The sequence below is a fragment of the Manacus candei genome, unplaced genomic scaffold, assembly GCF_025592945.1.
Source record: "Manacus candei isolate 608988 ecotype Guabito, Panama unplaced genomic scaffold, ASM2559294v1 h1tg000014l, whole genome shotgun sequence".
Classification (NCBI taxonomy): Eukaryota; Metazoa; Chordata; class Aves; order Passeriformes; family Pipridae; genus Manacus; species Manacus candei.
Window position 1 is genome coordinate 50,875,761 of NW_026138062.1, and position 27,841 is coordinate 50,903,601.

At 44.4% G+C, this 27,841-nt stretch overlaps 2 protein-coding genes across 4 annotated transcripts in view; one reads left to right on the forward strand and one right to left on the reverse strand.

The window, feature by feature from the left end:
- The window catches only part of GAB2 (GRB2 associated binding protein 2), a 92,947-nt gene extending 86,495 nt beyond the window's left edge, over window positions 1–6,452 (forward strand). The window contains exon 10 of one of the 2 annotated variants that reach the window (XR_007902973.1): window positions 146–271. Coding sequence is in view for 1 of the 2 variants with exons in the window: in XM_051778617.1 (XP_051634577.1) it covers window positions 146–289 (144 nt within the window). In the remaining variant the exon portion in view is untranslated. Of the gene's footprint in view, window positions 1–145 lie in introns of both variants that reach the window. The other variant, XM_051778617.1, reaches the window with a different exon arrangement.
- A 1,382-nt stretch (window positions 6,453–7,834) lies between these two features.
- Window positions 7,835–27,841, reverse strand: part of USP35 (ubiquitin specific peptidase 35) — a 28,487-nt gene continuing 8,480 nt past the window's right edge. For both annotated transcript variants that reach the window (XM_051778935.1, XM_051778934.1), the window contains exons 2-11: window positions 24,526–25,222; window positions 23,249–23,384; window positions 18,783–18,912; window positions 17,236–17,337; window positions 15,419–15,577; window positions 14,463–14,656; window positions 14,248–14,341; window positions 12,605–12,711; window positions 10,596–11,811; window positions 7,835–9,433 (exon numbers count right to left, since the gene is read on the reverse strand). In XM_051778935.1, coding sequence (XP_051634895.1) covers window positions 9,263–9,433; window positions 10,596–11,811; window positions 12,605–12,711; window positions 14,248–14,341; window positions 14,463–14,656; window positions 15,419–15,577; window positions 17,236–17,337; window positions 18,783–18,912; window positions 23,249–23,384; window positions 24,526–25,207 — 2,991 coding nt within the window. In that variant the 5' untranslated portion in view covers window positions 25,208–25,222 and the 3' untranslated portion in view covers window positions 7,835–9,262. The remainder of the gene's footprint in view (window positions 9,434–10,595; window positions 11,812–12,604; window positions 12,712–14,247; window positions 14,342–14,462; window positions 14,657–15,418; window positions 15,578–17,235; window positions 17,338–18,782; window positions 18,913–23,248; window positions 23,385–24,525; window positions 25,223–27,841) is intronic.

Sequence of the window (27,841 nt, forward strand, 5' to 3'; positions counted from 1 at the left end):
GTTTAGAGGGAGGGTGATGAGCTATGGAGTCTGCAAGAAAGCAGGAATGGTGCTGGTGGATTTGTGGCACCCTCAGTGCTCTGCAGGAAGGATCAAGGGGGACGAGCAGGGAGCTGATGAGTGACCCTGTTTCTCCTCCCCACAGCCCTCCACCTCGTCGGTCGCCTCAGATGAGAAGGTTGATTACGTGCAAGTGGACAAGGAGAAGACGCAGGCGCTGCAGAGCACCATGCAAGAGTGGACTGATGTGCGGCAGTCCTCGGAGCCTGCCAAGAGCGTGAAGCAGTAGTGCCTGCAGCAGGCATCAAAACAGGCCAATGTCCTGTCGGTTTTCCCCAGCTCCACTTGGGCTGGATTTCTAAGACTTGTCTGTGGAGGGAAGGGGGTCTCATTATTTTTTTTTTCTCTTAAAACGAAACAAAACTTAATTTCAGGGGAAGACTTGGCGGATACTGTTTGCCAGTGATAAAGACCAACTATGTTCGGTGGCTAGTTTTGTGCTTTAGCTGCTGGATGCACTATCCAGGAAATTCGATTTAGCAATACCAGGCTTCACCCTACACATCTTTTGCTTACAGCTGTCAAAGCCACCTTGTATGTGCTAACACTGCATCATCTCTGTCTTCTTCCATACCATACCCCAAACCATGCCATGCAGGTTTGCAGCATCTCTCATGTGACATCATTCACCAGCTCTGATTTCCACTCCTTATGGTTGTTCTCTTCTCTTCTCTGCCTCCTCCCAATTCCAAAACTTAGCAAGAACCATTCCTTTTGAAATCATTTTTGTTGTCTGATCTTTTGTAAATAATATGCTCAAAACCTCTGAAGGCTGTTCTCCTCCTGGTCAGACAGCCCCTGTGGTTTTGGTTGGCGTTGTTAACTTTCAGGAGCTTGAGGAGTATCCACTCTGTCCCACTGAGCTAACTTAGAAGTCCAGGACTTACCCCATCATACACACACAAACATGCTGGCACATGCTCACACAAGTTTGTTGGGGTGTCTTCTGTTGATATTTTCCAGCATCTCTCAAAGTCAATGGGCTGGAGAGATTGGCTTTGGAAGCTAGAATTTAAGCCCTGACCCGCTGCCTGTCTGAAATCAATTCCTGTGAATCTGATCCCAAGAACCAAAATTTGCCTTTTGTGGCACCAAAAGAAGCCCATATAGTGAGAGTCCTACATCTGTGGCCATTGTGAGAAGCTCTGAGGGGTGCAGGGAGGCTCTGGAGACCCTGTGTATCTAGACTGGTGTAAGGATGAGTGACAAGAAGGGAGTGGAAGGCTGCTGCAAGGACTGGGAGAAGGCAGATGCAGAGGTTGGTCTTGAGTGAGGAAGTCTGGTGGAATGTTTCTTGGAAGAAAGAAGAGTAATTGAAATGTTGGTTGATAGTGAGGTCACAGGCTTGGGAAGAGGCTGGTCAGGACAGTCAGGGCAAGGTGTTTCAATATTAGCTTTAACGTAGCATTTTGTTTGGTTTGTGGAGGGTCCAAAAGGCTGGACTGTTTTCTCCTCATCTTCAGCAATGTTCAACACAGAAATGGGGCTTGCTGACATTAACAACCCTACGCTCTAATTATGGGTGGGAATCTGCTGTTGCCCCTTGCCAGCATCCTTAACACATCCAGGCTTTGAGATCACTCTGCAGGCAGCTGCTGGACACAGAGAGACAAGAAGGATGAGACAGTTTAATGCAGAGATAATAATTTGTGATCTCATGAAAACAGGAAGAACTTATGATTACCATGGAGCAGCCTGATTGCCAGACAGCAAGCACTGACACGAATAAACAGGTTGACTGCAAACCGACAGCCAAATGAAGGAAACATTAGAAAGATGAGGTAATAATATTTATTAAATAGCTGGAGCTGTTCTTTCTGCAGGCTTAACCTCTCCCAGTACCATGAGCTCTGTGTTCCACCAACACCACCAAGTTATATTGATTATTAATTCTTAAGCGTTAACACATTTGTTTAATCTTGGTTTGAGTTTGGAAAGGGCCAGACGTGACCCACAGAGCAATGGGATACCAGCCACTTGAGGATATGCTGGTAAAATAACTTTTGAACTTCCAACACCATTTTATATTTTCTTCTTGCATGCCGTGAAAGGGAAGGATGTTAATGGAAAAGGTCTGACAACCCATTTAGGGCATTGAAGTGTTGGGCTTTTACAGAAATAATGAAGCAAATATCCTAATGCTCATGGTAAAATAATAATCACTAGAAGGAAAAAAATCCCAAAGGGGAAGATTTAGCACAGTCAGATGCTTTCTGAAGGTCAGGGAGTGGGTTACCACCTTTAAGGGCCATTGCGTCCTGTTGGGGGCTTGCACACTTGCCTGGTGAGATGACGAAATGAAGACTAGAGTACAGCGCTCTGTATTTCTATCACCCCTGTCATCACTGCATCTCGGTTCCATGGAAGTGGGCAGGCAGTAGTCATTTCTGATGGTGCAGGGGCTTGAAACACAGTAGGTTTGATTGAAACACAATGGGTTTGGATGCAGTTTGCTGAGTGGGTGCCTTATGCTTCTGCACTGGGACTAGATGCATCCAGTGCCCACTGTCACATATAATCCAAAGTGTTAATTAAGACAGAAAAGGCCTTTTGTGATACTGGAGAGACTAGGCCTTTTTTTTCTCCATGTTTCACAAGTGTCTGTATTTGTTCATGGGGCAAGCACTGGCATGGGATGGCACTTTTTCCAGGCTCAGATCCCCTGTTTTAATGATTTGCTCTCATGAGCATCACTGGTAACTGGCCCATTACATTTGGCAGACCAAGGACCAAAACAGCCCAAAAGTAGCTATTTTAAAACTGCTGGTTGCTCATCCCTCTCTGCTTTGCAGTGAAGTCTGTGTTTGCACAGAAACAGATACGTTTCTCCAATTTTTTCCCCTGCTATGCACCAAGCAAACAGCACCTCCAAACTGAGTAGCAGCCCACAGACTCTGTGCCCTATAGACGTGACTGTATCAACCCCTCCTGAAAGCTGTTAAGTAATCAATGGCTTCAGTGGAAATAGTCATCTGTAACGATTGCTGAGCTGATTACAGCAGTCCCTGATGATTAATGTTTGTGCAGTATTTAGTCTTAAATCATATTGAAAAGCAGCTGCTTTAATTACACAGACTGCCAAGAACTTTGTCCTGAAGGCATTGAGTTTATCACATCCACTCTATACTTGGATGCTCAAGTATGACTGACTCTTTTGTTAGAAATAGGTATTTTAGGAAGCTGAGAACATTGCAAATTATTCATTTTAATTGCAATTAAAATGGCTTGAGCCTTCACATCAGACCCTGCTCTACAGCTCTATGGTCTCATTTAGAAAAGGGATGTGTTTGCATGTGTGTGGCAGGACAAGCATCATGACCTCAATTATTTACTTTTTATGAAGCACCAGGGCCATGGCTCAAAGCTTTCCCCAAGCTTTAAAATTTCTAAGCTGTTGAGTTTAAAGGGAAAAGTCTCCAAAAGTGTGTATCCCTTGCTGTAAGTCTGCAACTGCTGTTCACAGTTCTTCTGTCTGGTGAGTTCTGTGAGCTGCCTTGGAGTTGATTTGCTCTGAACTGACATTTGAGTGTTTAGTGTGAAATACATTTCTAGCTCTAAATGGATACCAGGCTTAGGCTTAGTCTCAAGTTGGAGAAAGAAAATACATGTGAATGCAGACTTTGCCAGGGCAAAGTTGAGAGTCTGGCAGATAAGGCTAAATACAGAGCCAGAACCAAAAGGTAGCTAAGGCTTGGGTTGATGGGGGCTAACTAGGATAGATTTGGACACTGGGCCACCAGCCACTGAAAAGGCTGATGTATGGGGAAACATGTGGTTGGAAGGAGAGAAGGCAGGGGAGTTTGCCAGCGTGGCTTAAGTCTTAGTCCTCACCATGTGCTCCTTTGGCATGAGTCTCAAGTCAGGTATATAGAGATTTGGGGGCTTTTACTCAGTAAAAGCCATTGCACTGGTGGGAGGGGAGCTCCCACCACTCTCGGGACTTACCCAGGGCATTTCACTCTCAGTGGGTGAGTGCCTGACAATGTGATGCCTCAGTGCTCTGGCTTTCAGGGATCTCTGGTCCATTCACCCAGCTGTGAGATGGGCAGGAGAAGCCCTACAAGAAATGTGGTGGGGACCAGTATGTGCTGGGAGACACCTTGCAGTGGGGCTCCCATGAGCTGTTTGTGGGGCAGCAGTGCCATGGCTTCACAGGGTTGTCCTACAAAGTACTATCTTCATTCTTGGAGCTTTTCAGGACCAGTCTGAATCAACCCCATAGCTGACCCTGCTTGGAGCAAGGGGTGAGACTAGAGACATCTCTTCCACCCTGAGATCCTGTGCTGCTGGGGTTGAGTGGAGACTCCTCCATGTGAGGGAAGGGGCCGAAAAGTGTTGCTTAGAGCCCTATAACATCCAAAACTGGGACAGGGCCACTTCTCCTGTGAAGCCATGAAGCCAACTGTCAAAGAAAACAGCTCAATCTCTAAGGCCATACGCACCAGCAAGAGGAACTAATGCATACTGGGGCCATCCCTTGCACCTGGGAAAGGGCTGGCTGGCCCAGACCAAGTTACCCAGGACACAGACACACAGTCCAAGCAACTAGAAGACATCTTGAACCTATGAATTTTTTATGCTAGAGACTAACCCAGAACCCTCAGCAGCTCCATGCCAGCTCCTACACCCTGGCATCCCAATCCTTTGAGCATATAAGGAAGAATTGGCTTGTTTTGGCTACCCATTGATCATGGCTCCTTGGGAGGGATACAGCTATGCCCAGGTCTTTCTTATGTGGTGTAGACTTTAGTAGGAAGATGTTAAAATAGTTCCCAGGTCCTGTCTGATCTTTCTGGCCTAGGAGGTGAGTAAGAGAATGGTTTTCTCAAGTTATGCTTGCATTGTGTTGATGTTTTCCCACCTGATGATGTAATAGTTCCATTCTATGTAAAAGTTGACAGTCACCCACATTATGTGATTATGGAGAAGCCCTACTTGTAATGGGAAGGGGGAAGAGCAAAGCCTAACCCCTGACACCAGTCAGAGAACATGCATGGACATCAAAGAACTGTCAAGAAAATCAGAGGGACCAGTCCAGCATCAATTCACAAGGGCCAATAAACCAATAGGCCCCTGATGAGTCTGTGTGCCTCTCTTCTCTGCCCAACCTGTCCACATGGATGCAATGATCTTGTAGCTGTTAATGAGGTTCTTGCAGGTAGAGATGCACACCTTTTGGTCATGATTTCTCCTTGGTATCCCATCATTGTAGTCACAATTTTATCTCCTTGTTCACAACTCTTAGTGTTGTACTGTTGATTGGGTTGTTAATTCAGTAGTTGATATGTAGCAAGGTGTCACCAAACAGCTATCCCCCTTCCATCCCATGGCCAGCTGGTCCCTTTGGACGTGGTGGATGAAGCACGTCACAGAGAGAGGAAGGGAGCAGGACCCTGGGCTCCACAGGGAGCCTGTTGATGAGTTCCGTAGGGTTAGGATCAAACCTTTAGAGTAGTTATATCCCACTCAATCTAGCCCTTGGCAAAGTCAGCATATCCCCACTGACTTCGGGCATCATTGTGTGGGAACAGATGCAGCCAAATTAGGGTAGTTTTCTCCATGTGTCTCTTAACCTGCTGCGAGGAGGGGTCGGAGCCCCGGCTGTGAAGCTGTTGCATTGGCAGCCAATTCGCAGGGACGTTTTGTGTGTTTCAAAGCCTATGACTGTTCTTAAAGAGGAGTATTTTTAATTTTTTGATTTCCATTTGTAGAAGGAAGGAAAAGAGTAATTTGTGGCAAACTGTACAGTATGTGTCTTCTTGTGGTGTCACTGTTTGAATGGTTATTAAGTTTTCAAATCACTGTGGACAGCTAATCACTTAAGTTATTAATTTATTCTTCAGGGGTTTGTCGTTTGGTTTTTTTAAAGGTAATTTGAAACAATTATTTATCCTGTAAATCGGTCTTGAGTGAAGCATAGATAATACTTTTTTTGCTGTTAATAAACATGGTACATGCCTGACGTGAAGGTGATCTCATTTTTAAGTACTGTATATGCAACAGGAAAGCAATGGGAAAATAAAAGAATGATAATAAAAAGACATCTCTCACTGGTGATTCCCAGCATGGATTCAGAGTGGGGAGAGAAGGGGGGAATTCATGGGAAGAGCAGATCAAGTTCAATTATGTAGCACCTTTAAAGCTTTCAGAGCATCTTCCCAGCATGTCACCAAGAGTCTCTTACAGCTTCAGGTTGTCCCATCTAGGTAATGAGGACCTTTAGGATGCAGCTAGGGGGTTTTCTGATACCAGAACCCAAACCATGTGTTTTTCAGCTGCTAAATTGAATTTCCTACTATATGTCTGCTTTAGTGTGTGCAGAGTAAGGACAAGTGCTGCCTTCAGCACCCATCAGCAGCTCGACATCTGTGAGCCCCAAATCACCCATAGAACATAAGCACAAGGACAAATTCTTTCCCCAGAGTTAAAAGTTCAACCTTCTCCTTCAAGGCACTTATATATACTTTTTCTAAAAAAAAAAAGACAACTGTGGAAAGATATGTCCATAAGCACAGCCCCTGTAACACCCTTTTTAAACGAGTAGCATCACCTCACACCTGCAGCACATCTGGGATCCCAAACCAAGAGCCGAGGACTCCCCTTTGGGTTCTCCTTGACCAGAGGCATGTGTGACAGACACTACAGGCTATATTACCACATATACTACAGCATATACTTTTTCAGTATACAATATGCAAATATCACTGGCATTACTAACACTAGTAATACTATACTTGCTGTAGCATATAGTAATATACCATACTCGTGCTATACTGGAGTTCTGTAAGGCCTTTAATATGGTCCCCTATAACATTCTTACCCATCAGTTGGAAAGAGATGGGTTTGATGAATGGCTGGACCATTAGATGGATAAGGAATTGGCTGGATGGCTGCATCAGAAGAGTTACAGTCAATGACTCAGTGTCCAAATGGAAATCAGCAATGAGTGGTGTCCCTCAAGGATCCATACTGGGGCCAATACTATTTAGTATCTTCATCAGTGACATAGTGGGATTGGCTGAGTCCAAAAGCTAAGTCCAATGCTAATAACTACAGGAAATGAACAGAGACTAAACCAAACAACCTCATTACACCATTGAAACTCTCCAGGTTGCTCTCCATGCTAAGCACTGCATGCTGTTTGCCTCTGCTTCTCTCAGAATACCTTGGGGGAAAAAAAGACATGTTCAGCGAAGAACATGACTATGATACAGCCTCTCTATTTTCCATGTTGGTTTGACTATCTGACTTCATCATTTAGATTAGGATCTCATCAAGGAAAGACAGTTTCCTACAAAAGCACCTTACAGCACATGGCTCAGAAAATGCCTCCAGGTGACACTCCGGCAGAAAGAAAGGAGCTAGGACAACAGCAACAGGAAAACTTTTGGCAACCTCTTTGAACAGGAGGTAAATAGCAGTCTATTAATAAAACCAGGAAACACTGTACTTTCTGTGAAACTTAAGCTTTGGGTCCATATTTATTCCCTCTTAGCACTGCCTTGAGTCTAGCTGACTTAAAGGCAACAAACACATTCCACTGCTCATCTGCAAGACCCCACTATTAGAATTGTGATCTTCTGTTGGAAGGCACCCAGCTGTGGCCTGGGATCCCCATTCCAACTCTGCCTGCTCTCCTCTTCCAAGCCACCCCTCTGCAGGATTGTCCACATCTGTGAGGTTGGATGCTCATCTCGCATCAGCATTCCCATCTCTTTTTTGACCCATCAGCCCAATAGCTGTGAGTACTGCAATAAGACACTAAGTCTCTATGTTGAATTACTTAATTTCCTTTATTTATGTGTAGGAAAGGCAATAAAAGAATATGATAGTATACATCACAGATTTGATCCCAAGTGTCCTCTCTAGCAGACTTTCTGCTCACATTATCCATAGCAATTTCTATGCTTTGCCTTTTCCTCTACAGCAAAACAATATTCCCAACCCAATACCCCACGGTCAGGATTAGGTCCTGCACTTAAGACCTAAGGCACAAGTCTCTGCCACTTGAGTTGGAGATATCTCTACTACAGGCGTGAGGGAGGAGCAGGTTGGGGACAACAGCTGGGGAGGGAGACGGGAGGGAGCTGTGGTCCTGTAGATGTGCTGCCTGGGGCTTGAGCTGGCCACCTGTCACCAAAATCAGCCCCTGTCCCATTACTGATTTATATAATACATTGGTTTACATAGTATGTATTTATATTGGGTTGATATAATATATCTAGTTGGGCTCCTCTCCTTGCAAATCAGCATTTTTTTTAAAAAAATAGCTAGTGAGTTTAGGGGAGCTCTGTCATTTGCTGCTCAGTGCAGGGTATCCCAAAGAAAAGCACAAATTTTAAAGGGCAGATACAGCCCAGAAAGCCATCAAATGACAGCAGCAGAAAGAGGCTAACTGAGTCCTAAAGACACATCTGGAAAAACAGCTGTGTGTCTGGGCCTGATGTGCACACTAACAGTATCCAGAGGTCACTAGTAACACAGCAGGTCTTCACTGGAGCCCAGAACCCCCAACTGGTTCAGATCAGTCTCTCTTGGCTGGAGGAGTTTGTGCCCTTCAGTCTCTTTTGGATGCCTTGCAATGCAGCATAAAGCCCCTCTGGTCAGCCTGCCATCACTCGCTGTGACCAAGCAGGCTTGCAAGCTCACTGCCTCACAGATCAGCATTGCTACACTAGATGCTTGGCAGTTTTCAGACTTTTCAGCCCTTCTCTACCTTTAAAGGTGTGTCAAGGTGGGTTCTCAAAACCACATTAAAAAGAAATAAAACAACTGAGCAGAGGTCCCCCCAAAACAAACTCAGCGCCATGGGAAGGTCTGCAGATGGGATGTGCATGGGACATCTCCATCCCTGCGGCCCCTCTGGGTCTGTCTTCCTCCCCAAGCCTGTCCCTGTCCCCTCCCCAGGCTAGTGGCATGGCTCACAGCAAGCAAGGCATGGCTACGCTGAAGCAAAAGGGCACTTTTCCGAGCTGTGGGCAGCTGCTCATCGCGTTAGCTTAGGTACGTTAAGGCATGAAGACCAAGTGCATAGGAAGCAGCAAGACCCTCCAGATGCCTCCAAATCAGCCCCTGAGTCCTTTTTCATTGAAATGTTTCTCAAATCCTCTTCTGAGATGCTCCCTGTCACCAGGGTGAGGAAGAGAAGCCTCTGGCTTTAGGTTGGCTCCACGGACACTGCCTACCTGGTTTAGCCCATTGGCTAGAAGACGAGTCCATGAAAGGAGCCGGATCCGCCCCCACCCGCTGCTGGGCTGCAGCCCCCTGATGAGCTGTCGTCATCCTTGTCCTTGTCCAAGTCTCTCCACCACAGCGGGGATTTTGGCAAGGCAGAAATGTAGGCGGCTCTGTTCCTCGCTTCTTTTTCCTGTTCCTGGGAGAAAGAAGGGGGAAAAAGCCACAAGGATATCAGCAACTGAAGGACCCAGGTGGGAGGATGCTCCCACCATCCCTGAGGAGCCAGGAGCCTGTTTGCTTACCCTTGGGAGCCTCCTCCAAATTAAACTGGGGTGTGAAGGCCACATGCTCATCTCTAAAGTTCAGTGAGAAGGATGCAGCAAAGCATTGCATCGCTCCAGCGATCAAAAACCAGCCCTTCCGTATCACCTCTGGGAGAGGAGGGACCGCTCAAATTCTCCCACATGCTGTTATTGTCATATGGGATACTACTGTTTGGAAAGCGTTGAACTCCACCAGCTGAATGAAATCTGTTCTAGTTTGTATTCCCAGCTCATCTGTTTGCCCAGGGCAGCTGTGGATACCCCATCCCTGGAAGTGTTCAAAGTCAGGCTGGATGGGGCTTTGAGCAACTTGGTCTAGGCGAAAGTGCCCCTGCCCAGGGGAGCTAGATGGCCTTTAAGTCCCTTCTAACCTAAACCATCCTGTGATTCTATGATAAGAAGGAGAAAAAAAACCGACCTGGCTTGCAATGGCTCAGGTGAATGTCAGAGGTGGTAGGAAGGAACAGCTGGTTACCAGTGAGTGAAGGTGGGAAGAAGAGGAAAGGGTAGAATGTAAGGAACAAGTTTTTTACAATGAGGGTAGTGAGGCACTGGCACAGATTTCCTAGAGAGGTTGTAGATGATCCACCCCTGGAAACATTCAAGGTCAAGCTGGACAGGGCTTCGAGCAATCTGATCTAGTTTAAGATGTCCCTGCTCATCCTGTAGGGGCTTGGACTAGATGGCCTTTAAAGGTCCCTTCTGACCCGAACTATTCCATCGTTCTGTCTTTTCCAGAAACTCAGAAGAAAATTTCAGGCTGAACTCCCAAGGGCAGATAACAGGAAGTCAACCCTGAGCACAGGCACAAGGTGTCTTGTACCAATCTCAGTGCCCACTTTCAACAGGAAACTGTAACCTGTTTATATCTGGGTGCTAAAAAGGAAAAGGGATTTGGCTTCAGGGAGTGGGTGGGTATCTGCAGGATTTTAACCACAGGACATGATCCCACTGCTGCTCGGATGGGTGGGAACATGGCCCATGAGCCGGACAGCTGCAGGATCGCACCCTGTTGTGCACAGCAGCGGGAGTTACCTGCAAGTAGAGGATGTTATCTTTGGAAATTGCTTCCATCAAGTCCTTATGGAGGGAAGGTTCTCCATGCAGGCGGCCAGCCTCAGTCAGGGCCTCGTGCAGCAGGCAGCTCTGCCTGCCCGGCCGCTGCCTGTAGAAGAGGACATAGGCAGTGTCTTTGGGGAAGAACGAGGTGACATTGCTGACTGATTCGAAGGAGGAAAAGGAAACTCTGGTGTCATTGAAGAGGTACCACTGGATTTCCAAGTCCAACTGCTTGTCAGAGGCTGGTTTTGGCACCCCATCCCGGGGCTGCTCGTGGGGGACAGTGTCAGTGCACTCCCTGGAGTAGCAGTAGTAGTGGCCGCTCTCAGAGGAGATGCCTGAATGCACCACTACACTGCAGAGATCATACAATAAAGACATGAAGCCACTTCCTGGGGCAGCACTATCCTTCCCACACCGGCAAACCTCCTCAGTTTCCTCTGGAGTAACAAGGATGGGTAGCTTGAGCACCACAGGGATGGAGATGTTGTCCAAGATCTTCTTCCTCTTCATAGTCCGTGGGTCGAAGGAGAAGCGCAGCAGCGTGAGGATGAGGTAGTGTGGACCCTCTGTCAGCTCTGCCACCTTCTCTGCGTCCTGCAGGGAAGCACATTTCTCACAGTGGTATTTATTCTCTGCTGTCAGTCTCTCTGGTGAAAGAAAATAGTTGATTAGATCTGGGACAGATCTGGAGTCCTTGGGAGCACATGCCTGCTCCCCAAAAGTGGAGAAAGGGTCTTTGGCTGTATCCACACTAACATCATTGCCACTTAAGGGATTTGCTGCTTTTCCCGGCTCCTGGAAACCCAATGTTTCCACCAACATTGGCAGGGTTGCAGGATCCCCCACCATGGGGGCCTTCCTCCGGATCCACGGAGACCCTGCAAGCTGGCCTGCATTTACAGGAGGCTCAATGAACTGTGGGCCAATTTCTTCCACTGGCAGAACAGGTGTGCTACCATGCATGTTCCTGTCTGATGGAGGAAAAGCCAGGGACAGGTCTGTGAAGGCTTCTTCTCGGGAAGAGACATTCAGGCACTTCAAGCAGCGGATCTTTGTCATCATTTTACCCCCAAACATCTTCTCAATCAATGTCTTGTTTAAGTAATGATGCTCTACTGCCTGAGGCATCAAGCTGGATTCCTTGAGTTTCTGGTAGATCCTTTTCCCAGTTTTTTCTTCTTCGTGCAGCCTTTAGCAGGGGAGAAAAAGGCTGCATTATGCATCAATACAACACCAAGAGGTAGTTTCTAAAGTAGGGTTCCTGTTCTTCACTCCAAGCAGTTAATCCCAGTTAACCTGTCTGTACCCAGAGGTGTGATGCTGCAGGAGGAAGGCAGGAAGGAGTTGAGCAGGATTGGGGAACCTGAAGGCTCTGTGTGACATTGATTCCCCACTTCCAGAGAGATCACTGGCACACCAGAGATTTGGTATTTCTAGGTAAGAGAAAGGCAAACCCCACCATTTTACAGAGGAGGCTGAATGGCTTGTCAGGTAAATCTCTAAAGTTGGTACAATTTTAGACTGTCAATTTTAGACTATCAGAAAAAATTTCTTCACTGGAAGGGTAGTCAAGCATTGGAACAGACTGCCCAAGGAAGTAGTGAAATCACCATTCCTGCATCCAACATTTGAAGTGTTCAAAACATGTGTAGATGTGCCATTTAGGGACATGGTTTAGTGGTGGGCTTGGCAGTGTCAGGTTAATGGTTGGATGATGAGGTCTTTTCCAACCTTAATGATCCTATGATTCTATGAATTCCCCTGCCTTCAGAGCAAAGGCAGAAATTTTCAAGCCGAACTAAGTTCTGACCTTACCCCTAGGACTGCCAAATCAGGGTTTTATCAAGGAGCCTCTGATTTGTTTCACTGTCTTTCACCCCAAGCCTCCACTCTCATGTGCATGTGGGTCAGCATTAAACATTACTTTTGGTCCAGGGATGCCATAGACACCAGGCTCCAAAATCATGGAGCTTGTCACGTACCGGTCCAGCAAGTACTTGAGATACTCTGAGCAGTCCTGCTGAGCTCCAGGGGTGAACCAGGGTGGCCAGGAGGCAGAGAGGAAGCTCTCAGGTGAGATGGCAGGTCGCTGCCAGCAACACAGAAGAAATGCAATTAATCCTAGGGATTTTGTTCTCAGTTCACACTGGGGGATGGAGAGGGGAGAGGAATGCCTTTCTGGCTGTTTCACTGGGAGCACAGTGTTCTGTGCTTGATAAGATCCCTTTTTTCTCCCAAAAAGGCTAATCCCAGTGCACAGGAAGACTATCTTGGTTTGCTACAAGCCAGGACAGTAAGGATGAATTTCAGACATTATTTTACATATACTTCTATAAAATATCCATGTGTCTATCCTTCAGTTTTAAAATGGCTTATTGGCCTGATCCAGATAATTCTGCTTAATTCAGTCTGAATTTAATTTGCTGCTCCATTTAATTTGATCAGGATCTCTCTCACCAAATCCCTTCATAAAAAAAAAAAAAAAAACAAAGCAAAAAATGCACTAAACTTCCACCGAACATTCTGATCACTGCAGGCAGGTAATCTGCATTAACAGATAATGTAATTGATGCCATTAGGAAGCAGCTGTCTAATTAACATGGAAAAAGACCCATCTTTGGTAAAAAAATGACTTTAAGAACAGCCCAAAGAAGAAAAATAACTAAAAGGAAATTAGCAGGAAACTATTAACCATCAACTACACAACAAGCAAATATGCTTCTGTACTTGCTCATCACAGAACACAGATGCCCTAACCTGCTATCAAATACTAGACTCTTCTATGACTAAATATTAAATTTAACAGGATATCTATATTTCCCCCCTAAGTCATCTGTAGTGACATAATACCACAATGCCACAACCCAGCTCTGTCAGTCAAGGCTTGGAAAATGGAGAAGCCCAGATGACTCATTACCCAGCAAAGGAAAATTCACTGGATTTTCAAAATCTCATCTTTCTAGGGACAGAAAGATACATTTTCAAGAGAGGAGTTAGATATGACTTAGCTGTATCTCTAGGAGTCACTTCTATTAAATTTCATGCTTATTAAATGTCATGGAAACATTCATAATCAGTTTAAGGGTGTTATTTTTATTTTACTTTCCCTCACATACAGAGGATTCAAAATATTGGAGTCTAAGGGGTTTTTTATTATTATTCTTTAACAAAACAACTTTTAAGGCAATTTTCATTGATTGGTTGCGCTTTGCTGTGGAGTAATGGGACAAGTGAGCTGCTCCAGTCTTTTTCCTTGCCGCATAGCAAGAAACAAAACCTCTGCTTTACACTTACAGGCTTTTCAGCTGCCCACAGATGTAAACTATTACCAAAGGGACTTCATTGTCAACAGTATTAGTTATTACATCAGCCCAACCCAAGAAGACCACAGGCTGAAGACAGACAGCCTGGAGTGAACATAGCTCACTTTCATGGGTGACAGGAGCTTCCCTCCTCCACCCCCAAAAATAAGCCTCCTTCATATAAACAAAATTTGTCCCATTATAAAAACCCACCAAGATCCACAGCTCCTTATCAGCACATTGGAGCCGGCAGGAAGCAACTTGGAGACGAGCCTTTCCGCAGCCGACAGTCCAAACAAATAACTAGAACATGAAATAATTACCTGACTGTGCTCCAAAAATGCAAAGAGCCACTGGAGCTTTGTCATCAGGGGCTGGGAGTTGCCCTCAGTTAAATTCAACACTGAATGCCGAAAGCTGCAAAAGAAAAGCAGAGGTGCAACATGTAAGATGGAAAACCAGTGTGGGACATGCAAGGCTGGTGTGACAAGTAAGCCCTGGAGCAGCCTTGTATGGGAGCAAGTGAGGAAAAACTCACTCCGAAGCCATGAAAAGAGACTGTATGATGCTGTTCATGTAGCAGGTGTTTCCCAAGTTAATTAACCCAATCTTTCCTGTCTCTGATTTAGATGCCAGGCGTGGGTAGAAGCAGGCCAGCTCATTCTTCTGGGAGGTCCAACCATTTTGTCCCAAGAGGTGTTTAATCCGGTCTTCATTTGGAATAGGAAGAGCCTTGGAAAAAGAGATCTGTGTTATGAGTCATTATCTGTCCTCACAAGGGGAAGCAGAGGGGCAGGCACTGATTTCTTCTATCTGGTGACTAGTGATAGGACACAAGGAAACAGCATGAAGCACAGTCAGGGGACATTTAAGTTGGAAATTAGGAAAAGTGTCCACCACAGGGTGGTTAGACACTGCACCAGGTTTCCCAGGGAAGTGGTCACTGCACCAAGCCAAGAAGCATTTGGACAACACTCTCAGGCATATGATGTGATTCTTGAGGTTGTCCTTTGCAAGGTGAGGAGTTGATGATCCTTGTGGATCTCTTCCAACTCAGGAGATTCTATGATCCTATGACTCTAGGACTGATCTTTGCCTGTGAAGAATTAGTAATGGGCAACTGCAAAACTCCTCTGCTAGAGATGTTCTCATAAAACTCATTTTCCCTGCTCTTCACATGAACATGCCACCATGCAAGGAGGTGTTTACCTGACCGTATTAGTCCTTTGGAGGCATTCCAGAATAAAGTTATGACTAAAATCTACAGGTAACATCAGGACTTCTGCAGGCCCACCATTAGCGAAGTATCTTCCCTCAACCTGCTTAGGCAGGGCTCAAACTCAGAATTTTAAACCCTTTCTTCTACTACAATTTCAGGTGTTGTTGAGGTTATTACATCCCTACCAGTAGGTCAGTCCCTCTGTACTAGACTACCAACTAAGATGCCATTTCCATATGGAAAGCAGAAAAATCACTGAAAAGTGTATGTCTTACTTTAACTGCTTCTAGGACAGGTTCATAGAGGTCTGGAAATCCTGAGAAGCGGAAGAACATGCAGTGGATGAGCTCAGCCAGCTGCTCCAGGGAGCTGGTTGCCGAATTGGAATCCTCCTTCTTCAAAGAGGCCACCAGCCTGGGGATGTGAGGGAGTAGCTGAAAAAGGAAAATTCACTACAAAAATTACTCCAAATTACTCACAGAGCTTTAACATACAATTGGTGGAATGACATTCACCCACAGGCAGAAAAGACAATATACAGGAGTTGACTTCAGTCCCATTCTGGACTTCATACTTCACCCTATGAACTCAACAGCAACTCTTCCACTGACTTTAGTCAACCTTAGAGGGTTTCATGCTGCATGACACCTGCAGGTTTGTATTGCTGTTTTGCTGAACTGCAGTTGCCATGCTTCAGTGTCTCCTAAATCCCACATCCACAGTGGAAAGGAGCATTATATGCCGACTGCCAAGTACAAGGATTCAAACCTGCAAGATAGATGGAATTAGCCTAAAAGAAGTGTTGTCTGCTGTGCTCTATTTTATTTTATACTGAATAAACTGAACTGGAATTGGTGTGGTCGGATGGGTGGCAACAGGCATATAAACAGCAGGTTTGTTATTTTGCTTTCATCTAGAAAATGTAAAAATGCACGAGCAGATGCAAATGCAAGCGATCCATTGCTCATGGGCACCCTCTGCTGACCCCACAGCTGCACAGAAAAATAATAACCTATTTCCAACCCTGCAGATGTGCTACAATGACCCTGGGCAGTTACACAACCTTTTTCATATTTATATTTTATGTCATTTTTAGCCCAGAATAATCCCTGGTAAAGTATCAGGATCCCAGTCCAACCATTTCCTGGTCCTCTCTTCCTCCCTTGGTCTTCCTCTCCTGTTCTTTTTCTTTCTCTTCAAAATGTTGAGGATTTTAACTATTTCTGTTCCAACAGGAAAGATTTGTTGGGGAAACAAATCAATCCCAGCACCATTTTATACATCAAAATTTTGCCAAGCTGTGGTGGGAAGAATTCTTCCCAAGTGCCAGGGCAAACACAAAATATTAGAAGCAAGAGAGGTTTCTGCCCTGATTGTTTTTTTTTTTTAAATAAAGGAGGAAATTTATACTCATTGGGCTGCAGATGGAAACTTCAAGCCAAGAGCAACTGACAGCTTCTGAAGTGTTTCAAAATTTGGACACCCAGCCGAAGACAATACATTGGAATGACCCTATTTTTAGAAACCAAAGAGATTCTCAAGAAATTCAGGCTCATTTAAAGTGTCTCCAGCTGAGGAATGAAAAATGAAAATATTGTCTAGTTTTGCTTTTTTCCAGCCTTATCTGTTTATTCTGCGAACTTTAGGTAAAAAGCCAAATGTAAGGGCTTTAACAAGAAAGTATGAACTCAAACATTAATACAAGTAATTTTCCATTACTACTTTTATCAAGTCAATCACTGCAAGCATGCTTTTGCCTTCAGCCTCACTTTTTAAATTCAGTATTCCAGAGGTAACACCAGTGGGAAGCAGAGCTGTGCCTTCGTGCCAACAGCAAAACAAAATATAGAATATTACTGTGGAAATGAAAAGTGAAGATTTAAATGGTGCCAAAAGTTGGTTTTGCTTTTAACAGCAGAGAATCTGTGTAGTGGAAGTGTTCTGATCCACTCCTCTAGTCCTATTGCACTGACACCATACAATGCTTTGAAAGATGGCCCAATATCTCAGCACCCCCCCTACCCATGCTGCCCCACAGCATGGTTTTACCCTCAGGGCAATGCCCTCATCCAAGTGTCAGACACAGCCCTACCAAGTGAAATGCCTCGTGGGAGTGCTGGAAGCTCAGCAGCATGTACTGCAGGACAGACAAAGCCCCCTCTCTCACGATGGGGTACAGCAACTTGGAGAAGACCTACAGGGAGAGAAAAAAGCAAATGAGAAGGCAGAATAGCATTGCAAAGTGAAGAAGAAGGGAACAGCAGGAAAGAAAGGCGCTGGGCATCTACCACAGCTGCTGGTCTCTTCCTAATCCATGTTGGATGTTGAAGCAAGCAGCCTGCAATCAGGCCTCTAGAGTCATCTCCTCCTGTCCAGAGCATTGCCTCAGGGCATCCTAAAAACACCATGTGGGTTATTCTCACTCTTTTGGGCTTGTGCAATGCCTGGCACAACAAGGTGCAGGCCTCTGTAACAGCACTGCATTTTCATACCTCCTCATGAACAAGGCCATGTAAGCACAGCAGGATGTTAAATTTTCTAAAATGTGCCTCTTCTATTTTATTAAGATATTTGGAACTTTATCACTAACCTTTCAGGCAAAGAGATAAAAAGCAAATACCTTTTTCAAAGATGAAATAATGATATTTATTCTACTTTACAAGAAATACCTATATAACTTCTACCCTTCTCAGATCACACTTCTTGAAGGTTTCCAAAAATCATGTTATTTTAAGGGTTGTGTCCCTTCCCTATGCATTAACAACGAAAGGAAAGATAAAGAAAAGCCAGAGGTGCTTGGCTTCTCTCCCACTGCTCAATGCACTTGGGGCATCACAAGAACAAATGCAGTTATTGATAGTGTTCCAGTACTGATAATTATACAATCACAGAATCGTTTAGGTTGGAAAATACCTCTAAGATCATTGAGCCCAACCATTAATCCATCATTGCCAAGCCCACCATGTCCCTAAGAACATAGTCATAGTAACTTCTATGGTGACTTCCACTGGCAGCTCAGCCAGGTGTTATCCCCATTATTCAAAGGAGGGAACAGCAGGACCACAGCATGGAAAAAGTTTTTGAAGCAGTGACAACCAATTTCGGCACTTGGTCACAGAGTTTTCAGAGAGAGGAAGTACTCACTGTTGAAACAGGTGATGGCAATGGCAGTGCAGGCTTTATTTGTACTAATAAATTAACTAAACCAGGACACAGGCTTTAAAACTGACCTGTGACTGTGTGGACTGTTGATATGCTCACTATTACGTATTTTGCCTGTGCCAGCCAGCACTGATCCAGGTACAGTCAAAGGAGAGCATGTTACCTTCCCAAAGTCAAGTTTCACAAGAGCTCTATAGTTGGGGAAGGAAAGTGATTGGTTGGCTTGAAAATCCTTGGCTACTTTATTTCATAACCTTTAAGATATCACTGCCTCTGCAGACCAAGACCTGAAGAACCCCAGGTTGTTTAGGGGAATATCATTCCTAGTTGCAACCACTGTATCCCCTGGGACAGCAAACTCTTCTCTATACACCTCAAGTCACATCTCGTCCTCAATTCAGTTGAAAGGCAAGATGATATTTCAGGTACGAGCTGATATTTCTGTAGTTGACATCACATTTAAAAGAGCCAACTGACCTTTTCTATTTTTGAAAGAGTGACTTCAATCAAGATGCTGAACTTTTTCACTGAAGCCAAACCCTTCAGCAGAGCAATGATCCACTTGTCTATGTTCTTTCCCAGGGGCCAGGACACCCAATCAATCATCCTGAAATGAAATACAAACTCTTAAATAAATTTGATACACATATTGTGAAACCCAAGCTCCACTCCGGGTCAAATCTTCTCCAAACTGGTGTCTAGTCAGTGGGATGACCAAGTAAAAGACGGGTTCTTCATAAGGCACTTCATGTGTTATTCAAAGCACAACAGAGCCTGAATTGGAAACACCCCAATGCCATCATCATGCTGTGGTTCATCAGAGGCTCAGACCCAGGTCCAAAGAATAAAATGGGGATTTTTTTCCACTAACTTCAGTCAGCTTGAGTTCAAGTTTTGAACACTGGTATAGTGCTCTATAGACCACCCACGTGAGGGTTTGATCAAGGTCTCTGCATTGTCACCATTAGAAAACATGTGATATTGGTATGATCTCTGCATTGTTACTGGTAAGGAAAAAAACACTCAGATTCAGATCTTTTCATTCTCTGTGTGGGAAACACTGATTTCCAAAAACACATTAAGAAGCCCCAATCTGGTAACCCTAACAGTAGCCAGTTATTCCTGAATGTTGCAGCTAACAAATTTCATCCATAACCACTCAACCAACATGTCATGTTTCTGGAAGAAATACATACTTTACAGAAGTCTCTCATAAAACAATAACCCCAGACTAAGTGATGACACATTTTTTCTGTTAAAATTCAATGTTAAACAACTGAGAAGTAATTAAGACTTGGGATCTCCAAGTGTCAGACTTTATTGACCATTTCAGTACCTTTGATTCGAAGATATCCCAGATCTTCAGGCTCCACCTCAGTCCAGCTATCCTACCAGTCAGTTCCTTTTGCTTATCAATCTGTAACTCATGCAAAATATATGAAGGCAAGACAGATAACTAACCACCACAACGCAAAGAGCAGGAATAAATGAATTCTACAGGGAACCGGAAAAATTAACATCTAGACAGTAAAGAAACCAGCAGAATATGTTGGGATGTTGAGAAATAGCAAAAGTCAAGGCAAATTGGATAATAAAGCAAAGGCCAGAGAAGCTTCCACAGACATTTGCATCAGAGGAGAACAAGGAAAGCCATGTAATCTCTGTATACAGTGAATGTGGTGGAGATTAAAGATATGATATGGCCTCTAGATGTGATTTCGAAACTAAACACACCCACTGACTCCATTTTAAGCAAGAGGAAGGAATTGGTCGGGCTGACAAAGTGGAGGTAGGTAAAAGATCTGAGAACAGAAACAGCTGACACAAAAGTGAAATATGAAAAGTTCATGAACTCCTAAGAAGAGGAGCTGGTGATTTCCATCATGTAAAATTCAACTCTGGTGAGTTTTAATGCCTCTATTAACTATTCCATGGTGCTTTATGTGGGGAGAATAGGAAGGTGGTTCCTATAATGAAAACAGGCAATGAGTGGGAAGAAGAGATAGAGTGCCACAGAGGCTCGCCACAGGTGCCAGAGTCAGATTTGTCTGGACATACGAATTTCTAGTCAAAGGACAGAAGCAGATCATATCCAGCTGACTGTCTGAAAGGGGGTTACAAGCAACATTCTTGAAGATCTAATTATTTTAGCACAGATATCCTGAACAGGTTTGGGAAATTTGAGATGATGCACAGCTGTCAGGCATCATCAACACAAGAGGAGGATAAAGGTATCACAAGGAAGACCCTGAGGATCAGAAATGCTGAACTGGAAGGAAACATATGGATTCAAAATGCATGCAAGGCACAAGAAATGGGTGATACATGACGGTAACTCATCTGTTTGAAGACAACCAGGCAGATACCAGGTGACTATGAGTTCCCAGTGTAACAGCAGCCGTGGAAAAGATCAGCACCATGCTGTGGTGCAGAAGAAAAGATGTTTTCTCTAGCCAAACAATGACACCTCAGGTCAGGTTGTCATGATGAACTGCACCTGGAACATGGTGCACAAACACCATTTGTGTCCAAGAACATTTCCTGCAAGAAAAGCTTAAAATAACTTGGCTTGTTTAGCACAACCATGGGAAAGCAGAGATGGGAAGGGACTGCTCTGCCTGCACATAATGAAGGAATAAACACCAGGGAGGCAAAAGGTATTTCAGCTATTTCTGTTGGCATAAGATCAAATGAACTATAAGATGGCCAGAAATACACAAAGGCTGGCTGTTAGAAGAGAGGTTCAATCCACTAAAGCAATCCCATGGTGGAACAGCTATGAAAGAAGAGCAGTGGGAGCACAATCCTGTCCTGCTTTGAGGAGCGTAGCTGAACATTCATGAAAGGGGTCTGTAATGTCAGTGCCTATAAAGCAGAGAGATGGATCCAGAGATCCAAAGGTTCCTTTTCACCCCATTTTCTTTTAAAAAGGCATAAAATAACCCTGTTTGCTTTTTGCCAGCACTGGTGGCTAAGTTACAGTACTGCCTGTGTTGCTACAGTATGAAGAAATTACATTTTAAATTCACATTGCACTTTCCACATTGTAAGATCCACAAATATTTTAGTCGTGATGACCCTAATTTTCCAAAGGAACCACTGATTTGGTATGCTAAACTTTTAAAAGCTCAGACCCTGATTTCTAGAGGTAGCAAGTGCCCAGAAGTAGCATTGCTGTGTGACAGCAGATGCCTTCTGCATCTGGACCTGGGCTCTTTCAAACAGATACACCCCTAGGAAAAAAAAATTTAAAAACTAATCAGTGAGTACTTCTGACATCATGGGTGCACATTAATAGAGTTTATTTTAAAAGATACAAACTCTGTAAGAAACTCTCTAAAAGAGATTGTGGTGTACACTTATACCAGCAGGTGCCAGCCTTGCTGTTTTTTACCATTATTTGTTCTTTACACGCTTGACCAGAAGCTCCATTCTATGTCCAGTTTATTCCCCTGCTACTAACTCCCAAACCCAAACTTTGGAAGAATACACTGCTGTACAAGACCACTTTTTCAGGAATACTAAGTTGAAAGATTGTTTCATTTTTCACTAAGCTGAAATATCCTGTACATTTTTCTTTGATTTTCTAGGCATGGAGCACACACTCATTGAAAGGCTGATGGTCATGCTGCCTTTTGGGGCACCCACCTGCCATAAACAAGACGCCAAAACTTCCACATTTCTCCTAAGTGATCTTAATTACATTTTACAGGCTCTGCTTAATGTTTGGCTAACTCTGATTCATCATTTAATCGTTCTTCCACATGACAAAGAATGTTTTAAGGAATGATGCAACTGATTTGGCAACCTCTATCTTTAGAAACTGGTGTTCTTAGAGGATTCATCACCTGGAGCTCACAGCAGCAGGTGTCCAGAAGGAGAAAAAGATGGAGAAGAGGGTTAGGAACTGAAATGATAACCTAATCTTTCGTCTTGGGTTGCTCTGTACTCTAGGAAACCCATGGCCTTCCCCAGCAAGCCAAAGAGAAGTAATCCCTTTCTGCATACATAAAGTTTCCATAACATTATGTGTATTATAACACATAATAATGTGTTTCTGTCATGTAACCTTACTGGGAGGGACACACAAACCCTGTAATAAAAAGAGGAAAAATTATGTTTCCAGTAAGATCAAGTCACAGCAGCTCCCATGTGTTCACAGTGTGTAAATATCATCTCCTTAAATGAAGACCTCTAAGGAAAGCATGGGTTAAAGATAGAATCATGGAATAATTTAGGTTGGAAAAGAACCCTTAAGATCACTGAAGATACTCCTAAGCAAATGTGGAGCAAGGCACTGGAGCACAGGGGAGCAGCAGGATTTGGACATAAGCATAAGTGTGCAAAGAAGATCTGGTGATCTCAAAGAGGGCACTGGTGCTGCAAAGACCAGGTCTAGCATGTCAGGTAGTCTTTCACCCACTACTCTTCATCATGTTGTTGACTCTATATGTCCAGCAGCACCACATTCATCTGACAAAGGTCAAGGTAAGACCCTCCCCAAGATTTTTAGCTGTGACTAATTTATTTTGGATGATGTCCTTTGGAAGGAAGATGGAGATCAACATGAAATTCTGTAAAGGAGACTTTTGGGAAGAAAAAGACCTCAACAGCTTCTGAAAAAAAACAAACAAACTCTTCAAGATATCTTATGTTGGGTATCCCATACTACTATTTATTTCTAAGAAAAGAAACCAAATTAAACCAAACAAATATAGTAATAGCCATTGTCATAATAATAATAACAACAACCACCAGTCCTTATTCTAGTTCTTTAGGACCTCAGGACTGGAAGGAGTGATACAGAAGTTTCCTTTTTTCCCACACACTCCTCACCAGACAGCACCGGCCAAACTGCTGGAGATAAAACCACACAGAGAAACTGAGTGCAGCTTTGCATTCTCCAAACTGAGAATGACATTCACTAATGCAGCCTCTCCTACCTGCTGATGGCCATCATCATTTGCACATCAGTGATGCTGTCATCATTGGTTAGGTTTCTTATGACGCCATCCATGAGCTCCAGAGGGACAAACTGAACCACGCTGGCCAAGGCATTGGATGGCACTTCCTGCTCCTCTGTAAGACATGGATGAGCGCCAGCAATGAAGATGTTAGTTGCCAGGAAAATCAAGCACATGAGGTCATTTCTCATCTCTAAAAATCAAATCACTTCTGCCCATGTAAATAGAATCACAGAATTGTTTAGGTTGTAAAAGCCCTCTAAGATAGAGTCCAAACACTAACCCAGCACTTGCAAAGTCCAACACTAAACCATGTCCCCAAGGGCCACATCCACACATTACGGAGCAGAACCTACAGCTGGAGTGTGCTAGGAGGACAATTCCCCAAATCCCAGTGCAGCACATAATGAAGTTGGGTCTGAGCAGTTGGGCTGTTACATGAAGCTATACACAGCCCAAAGAGAGAAAGAGATCACAGGCACAAGAACATCCTTGGGCCAACCCTAGGTACCAAATTTCCTCTGCATGCTCTATTTCTACTAAGTATTGCAAATAATTGCAAAGGGATGCAACTGCAAATTTGCCAGTCTGGAGCACCTTCCAAAGGATGAGATTTTCATACAGAGGGCACTGAAAAAGTAATCTCCTGTGGGTTTAGGAATAGCTGGAGCAGGAGATCCCCAGCCTTTCATGGCACTGGTACCTCCAAAAACCTTGTGAAACCCTCCACAATAACCTAAAGACCCCGGAAACTGAATAAATATCTTCTGTCTCACCTTACTATGCAACCACCCTCCAAACAGACAGTAGAGCTTCATACCTCTAGATAAGTGAGAAATAACTCCTTAGCTTTAACCCTAGTCTCTGGTAGGGAGCAGGCCATTGGGTACCACCAAGTCAGTCATAAGAGAGTGACTTTTCTAGATGCTTTAAAGTTCCATTCTAACCAGCTGTAGATAAGGTGCTTTCCCTTAAACCCAACTGATGCTGGGAAGTGCTGAATACACAAACTCATGCTGCAAATGTTTCAATACCATTAACAGCTCCTATGTGCAGACTCTGTGTGTGTTCAGGGGATATTATTTTCCTAGCTCAAAGTCCTGGGTAACTTTTTGAGATGCTTGTTTATTATACTTCTCCGTGGCTGCATTTCTGTAGTGGATGAGAACACTGTGAGATGTCAAACTAATTGAATTTGACTTCATCAGAGACAACATTTACATTCCCAGCCTTTTTTATTACTATTTTTAAATTACCTGTTGAAGAAATGATAGTGAACAGTTCCTTCAAAGAGGGCAGGATGGTTGAGGTCTGAGTCCTCCAGATCCTCTGTAGCAGACCACTCACTTTGTTCACCTGCTCCAAAAAGTCCATAATCTGCTCTTCCTCCTCGGAGACACACTGGAAATGCCCAATGCATCTGATCAGCTGCTGACAGAACAAGAGCTGGTGTTTTCCTGTGGGAATGCATTGAGGATGCTGGGTTAAGAGTTTGCTGATCTTCGCACACTGCTTGGGGCTGGGCTTCTCACAGATTTTCCGGAGCACCTCAATCCTCAATAAGCTGAAGATGCTGTTTGCTGACGGGCTTTCCAGGACAAACTGCAATCCTAACTGGATATAATCAAGTACATAATGGCTTCTCTTCCCCAGAGGTCCATAGCCTTCCTGCAGGAGACTCAGCAGGAAGCGGACATTGAAGAACTCCTCAAATTCCTCCGGGTGATAGTGGCCGTAAACCTCCAAAACCTCCTTCCCAATCTCTCTTTTATATTTGGTGTCCCCGGTGAGATAAAGCTTGGTGGACAGCTCCAGCATGGACCAGCATTGCTCACTGTCCATGGGCTGTTTTGATGCCTCAATGACACGCCTCACTAGCCCTTGCTTCACATTGTTGGGGTATGAGGACATCACCACAGCTTCCAGTATCTTATCCATCTCTGCTCCCTGCTCCTAAAAGAGAGGAACAGAGCAGCAGGTTAGTTCGAGGAGGGTCTGCTGAGCTTTCAAGCCCAGGATGGCAAGAAAGGTCAAAGAAACAGAGCTTGAGAGCAGTCTGGGACCACTCTAGAGATAATTCTTGAGCCCTTTTCCTGGTGGCATTCAGAAAAGTTTCCACCCTGGTCACGTTTGACAGAGATTAAAGCCCCTAAACTGCATGAATACACAAAAATGCAGAACTTCTTCAAACTAATCATAACATTTGAGAATTTTTGTCTAAACAACCAACTACAGACCCATGGAGGGCATGAGTGGGGAATTAAGGGAGCCAAAGTCTTATAATGTTCTCTGCTGGCTCACGTGTTCTCAAGAGGCAGAAAAGCTCCCAATTATTGTCTTCACATTCAGGGAAGGAGAGAAAAGCCCTGGGAAGCAGAGGTGGGATTGCAGCCTCTCTGTGTGATGGCAAGGGTGTATGTTTGACATTTACACTGTGCTGCCAGCCGCTCCAAGCGGTGCAGTCTTGGTTGCTCCCCAGAGATCTGCCGCATTTGTATGTGGGACCAAAGCAAGAGAAACTGCAGAGTCAGGCAAAGTTTCACATTTGTCATGGCCCAAATTCACCAGCAACAAAGCGTTAGAGGAGAGAGTGCCTAAAAAAAAAAACAACCAAGGAATTCCCTGGAAAAGCTCAGAAAAACATTTATAACCAGGTGTTGCATCCACTACTGCACAAAACCCCCCCAAAAAAACCCAAAAAAAACCAAAACCAACAACAACAACAAAACAAAAAAACCAAAACCCAAACCATTACAGAATGATAAAATTAGACAGTCAGGATTTCTTAAAATGTATTACAGGGGCTATATAAAGGCTCACCCATAGTAGGTCCTGCCAGTGCAACGAACTGCACAAATAACATTTGGAGAAAGTCCCTTCCTGCCTATAGCCTGAAACAATCCACACTCATTTTTGTGACCAGAATAATAATCATCACCTTTCTGTTCCTCAGCTTCCTAATCTGTGAAATGAGGACAATACACAGCAATTCCTAGCAAGGTTAGTTGAAAGATCCTTTGTTAGCACTCAGAAAAAATTTGAAGTTTTTCAAGTGGTCAGGGTTATATTAATGAAGAATACACGTGCAGGTGACATGTACCCTAAGTTTCACAGATGACATCCAGAAGGGACCTCAGCAGATACCATCCAAGGACCATACCATTCCTGGAGTAAGCCTGTATCTGAGCCAGAGAGTATCTTCTCTCCTGGTAGACAGCTACTTGCGAGTGGAGAAGTAAAACCCATGCCAGACACAAACATCAAGCTCTGACTCACAGCTACTTGGCTGGGAACCCTTCCCACCTGACTAAACATCACCTCTTCCCATTACTGCTTCCCCCACAATCTCACAGGGTAAAAAAGTCCCATTATTGAGAGAGAGAGAGAGATATATAGCCACCTCCCAATTCAGCAATGACAGCAGCCTACATTGCAATGGCTCTTCAGGAACTACTTTTGCCTTTCTGTCCTGTCTGCTGACTCATACAGTCCTTTGCTCATGTGCTGGATTTATTTTTCCCCACCCAGCATCACTGCTGCCCTCCCTACAACAAACTATGGCAGAGCTAATACTCTCCATCACATTATTTTCCCAGGATAGAAGACATAAGCAGGACTCCTGAGGAATCAGCCTGCATTAAACCAGTAGCAAACGAGGACAAGATAAGAAGACAAAATCCCACAGTTAATGTCTTTTCACCTCAAACAGAAAGTACCTCAGTGACAGCAAAGGCTAAAAGTCCACCTGGAGAGCAGGTGAGGCTTGCAGATAGTTTGAAATCAGGAGCATTTGTCCCCATTGTTGCTCAGTGGTCACCTTGGCCATACAGAGACTGGCACAAACCTGCAGTCAAGCTGGCACCTCCCTCACCTCCTCTCCGCAGCTTTCCAGCCTAAGCCCTGACACCCTGGATATCTGGCAGATGGATAAGGGATGAGGAGGAGACAGGAGGATCTACAGTGCTCACTGGTTGTCTCTCTCTGTTATGTGGTCACTTCCCTGGAGCAATCCATGCTGAGCCTGGTGCAGCAATTTGGAAACACTACCCAGGCAAGAAGGTTAAAAAATGGCTACAGTTCTTTTAGACCTAGACCCATCAATCACCACAGTTCACTGGTATGTGTTGGGTGGTCTTCCTACCCCTCTCAGGGGTGATGGCTGCCCACCACTGTCCCTTGAATGACTACAACTTTGGCTACTTTAGCATTGCCAAACTTCACCCAAATTTTCAATGAAAAGAGTCTAATTCCATCTGAATTTTAAGATAAATTTGCAGCCTCCTCAGGCTGATCACAGAAAGGGACATGAGGATGGGTTACCCCGGCACTGCTGCATAGAGTGCAACTAGGGCTTGTCTAACACAGTGCAGTGAGGACAAGGCTGAAACAAACTCCCTCCATAGCCAACAGACAAACAAGTCCCAAAGGAGCACCTTCCTCATCAGGAAACATCATAATATCTCATATTGACATTAGGACCTTGAAGAGTCCTTCTCAGGGAGAACCACCTGTGGTGAAGGGTATATGTTCTCCTCACTGCTGAAGGGCTTTGGGTACAAAGTTGGGCTTTGG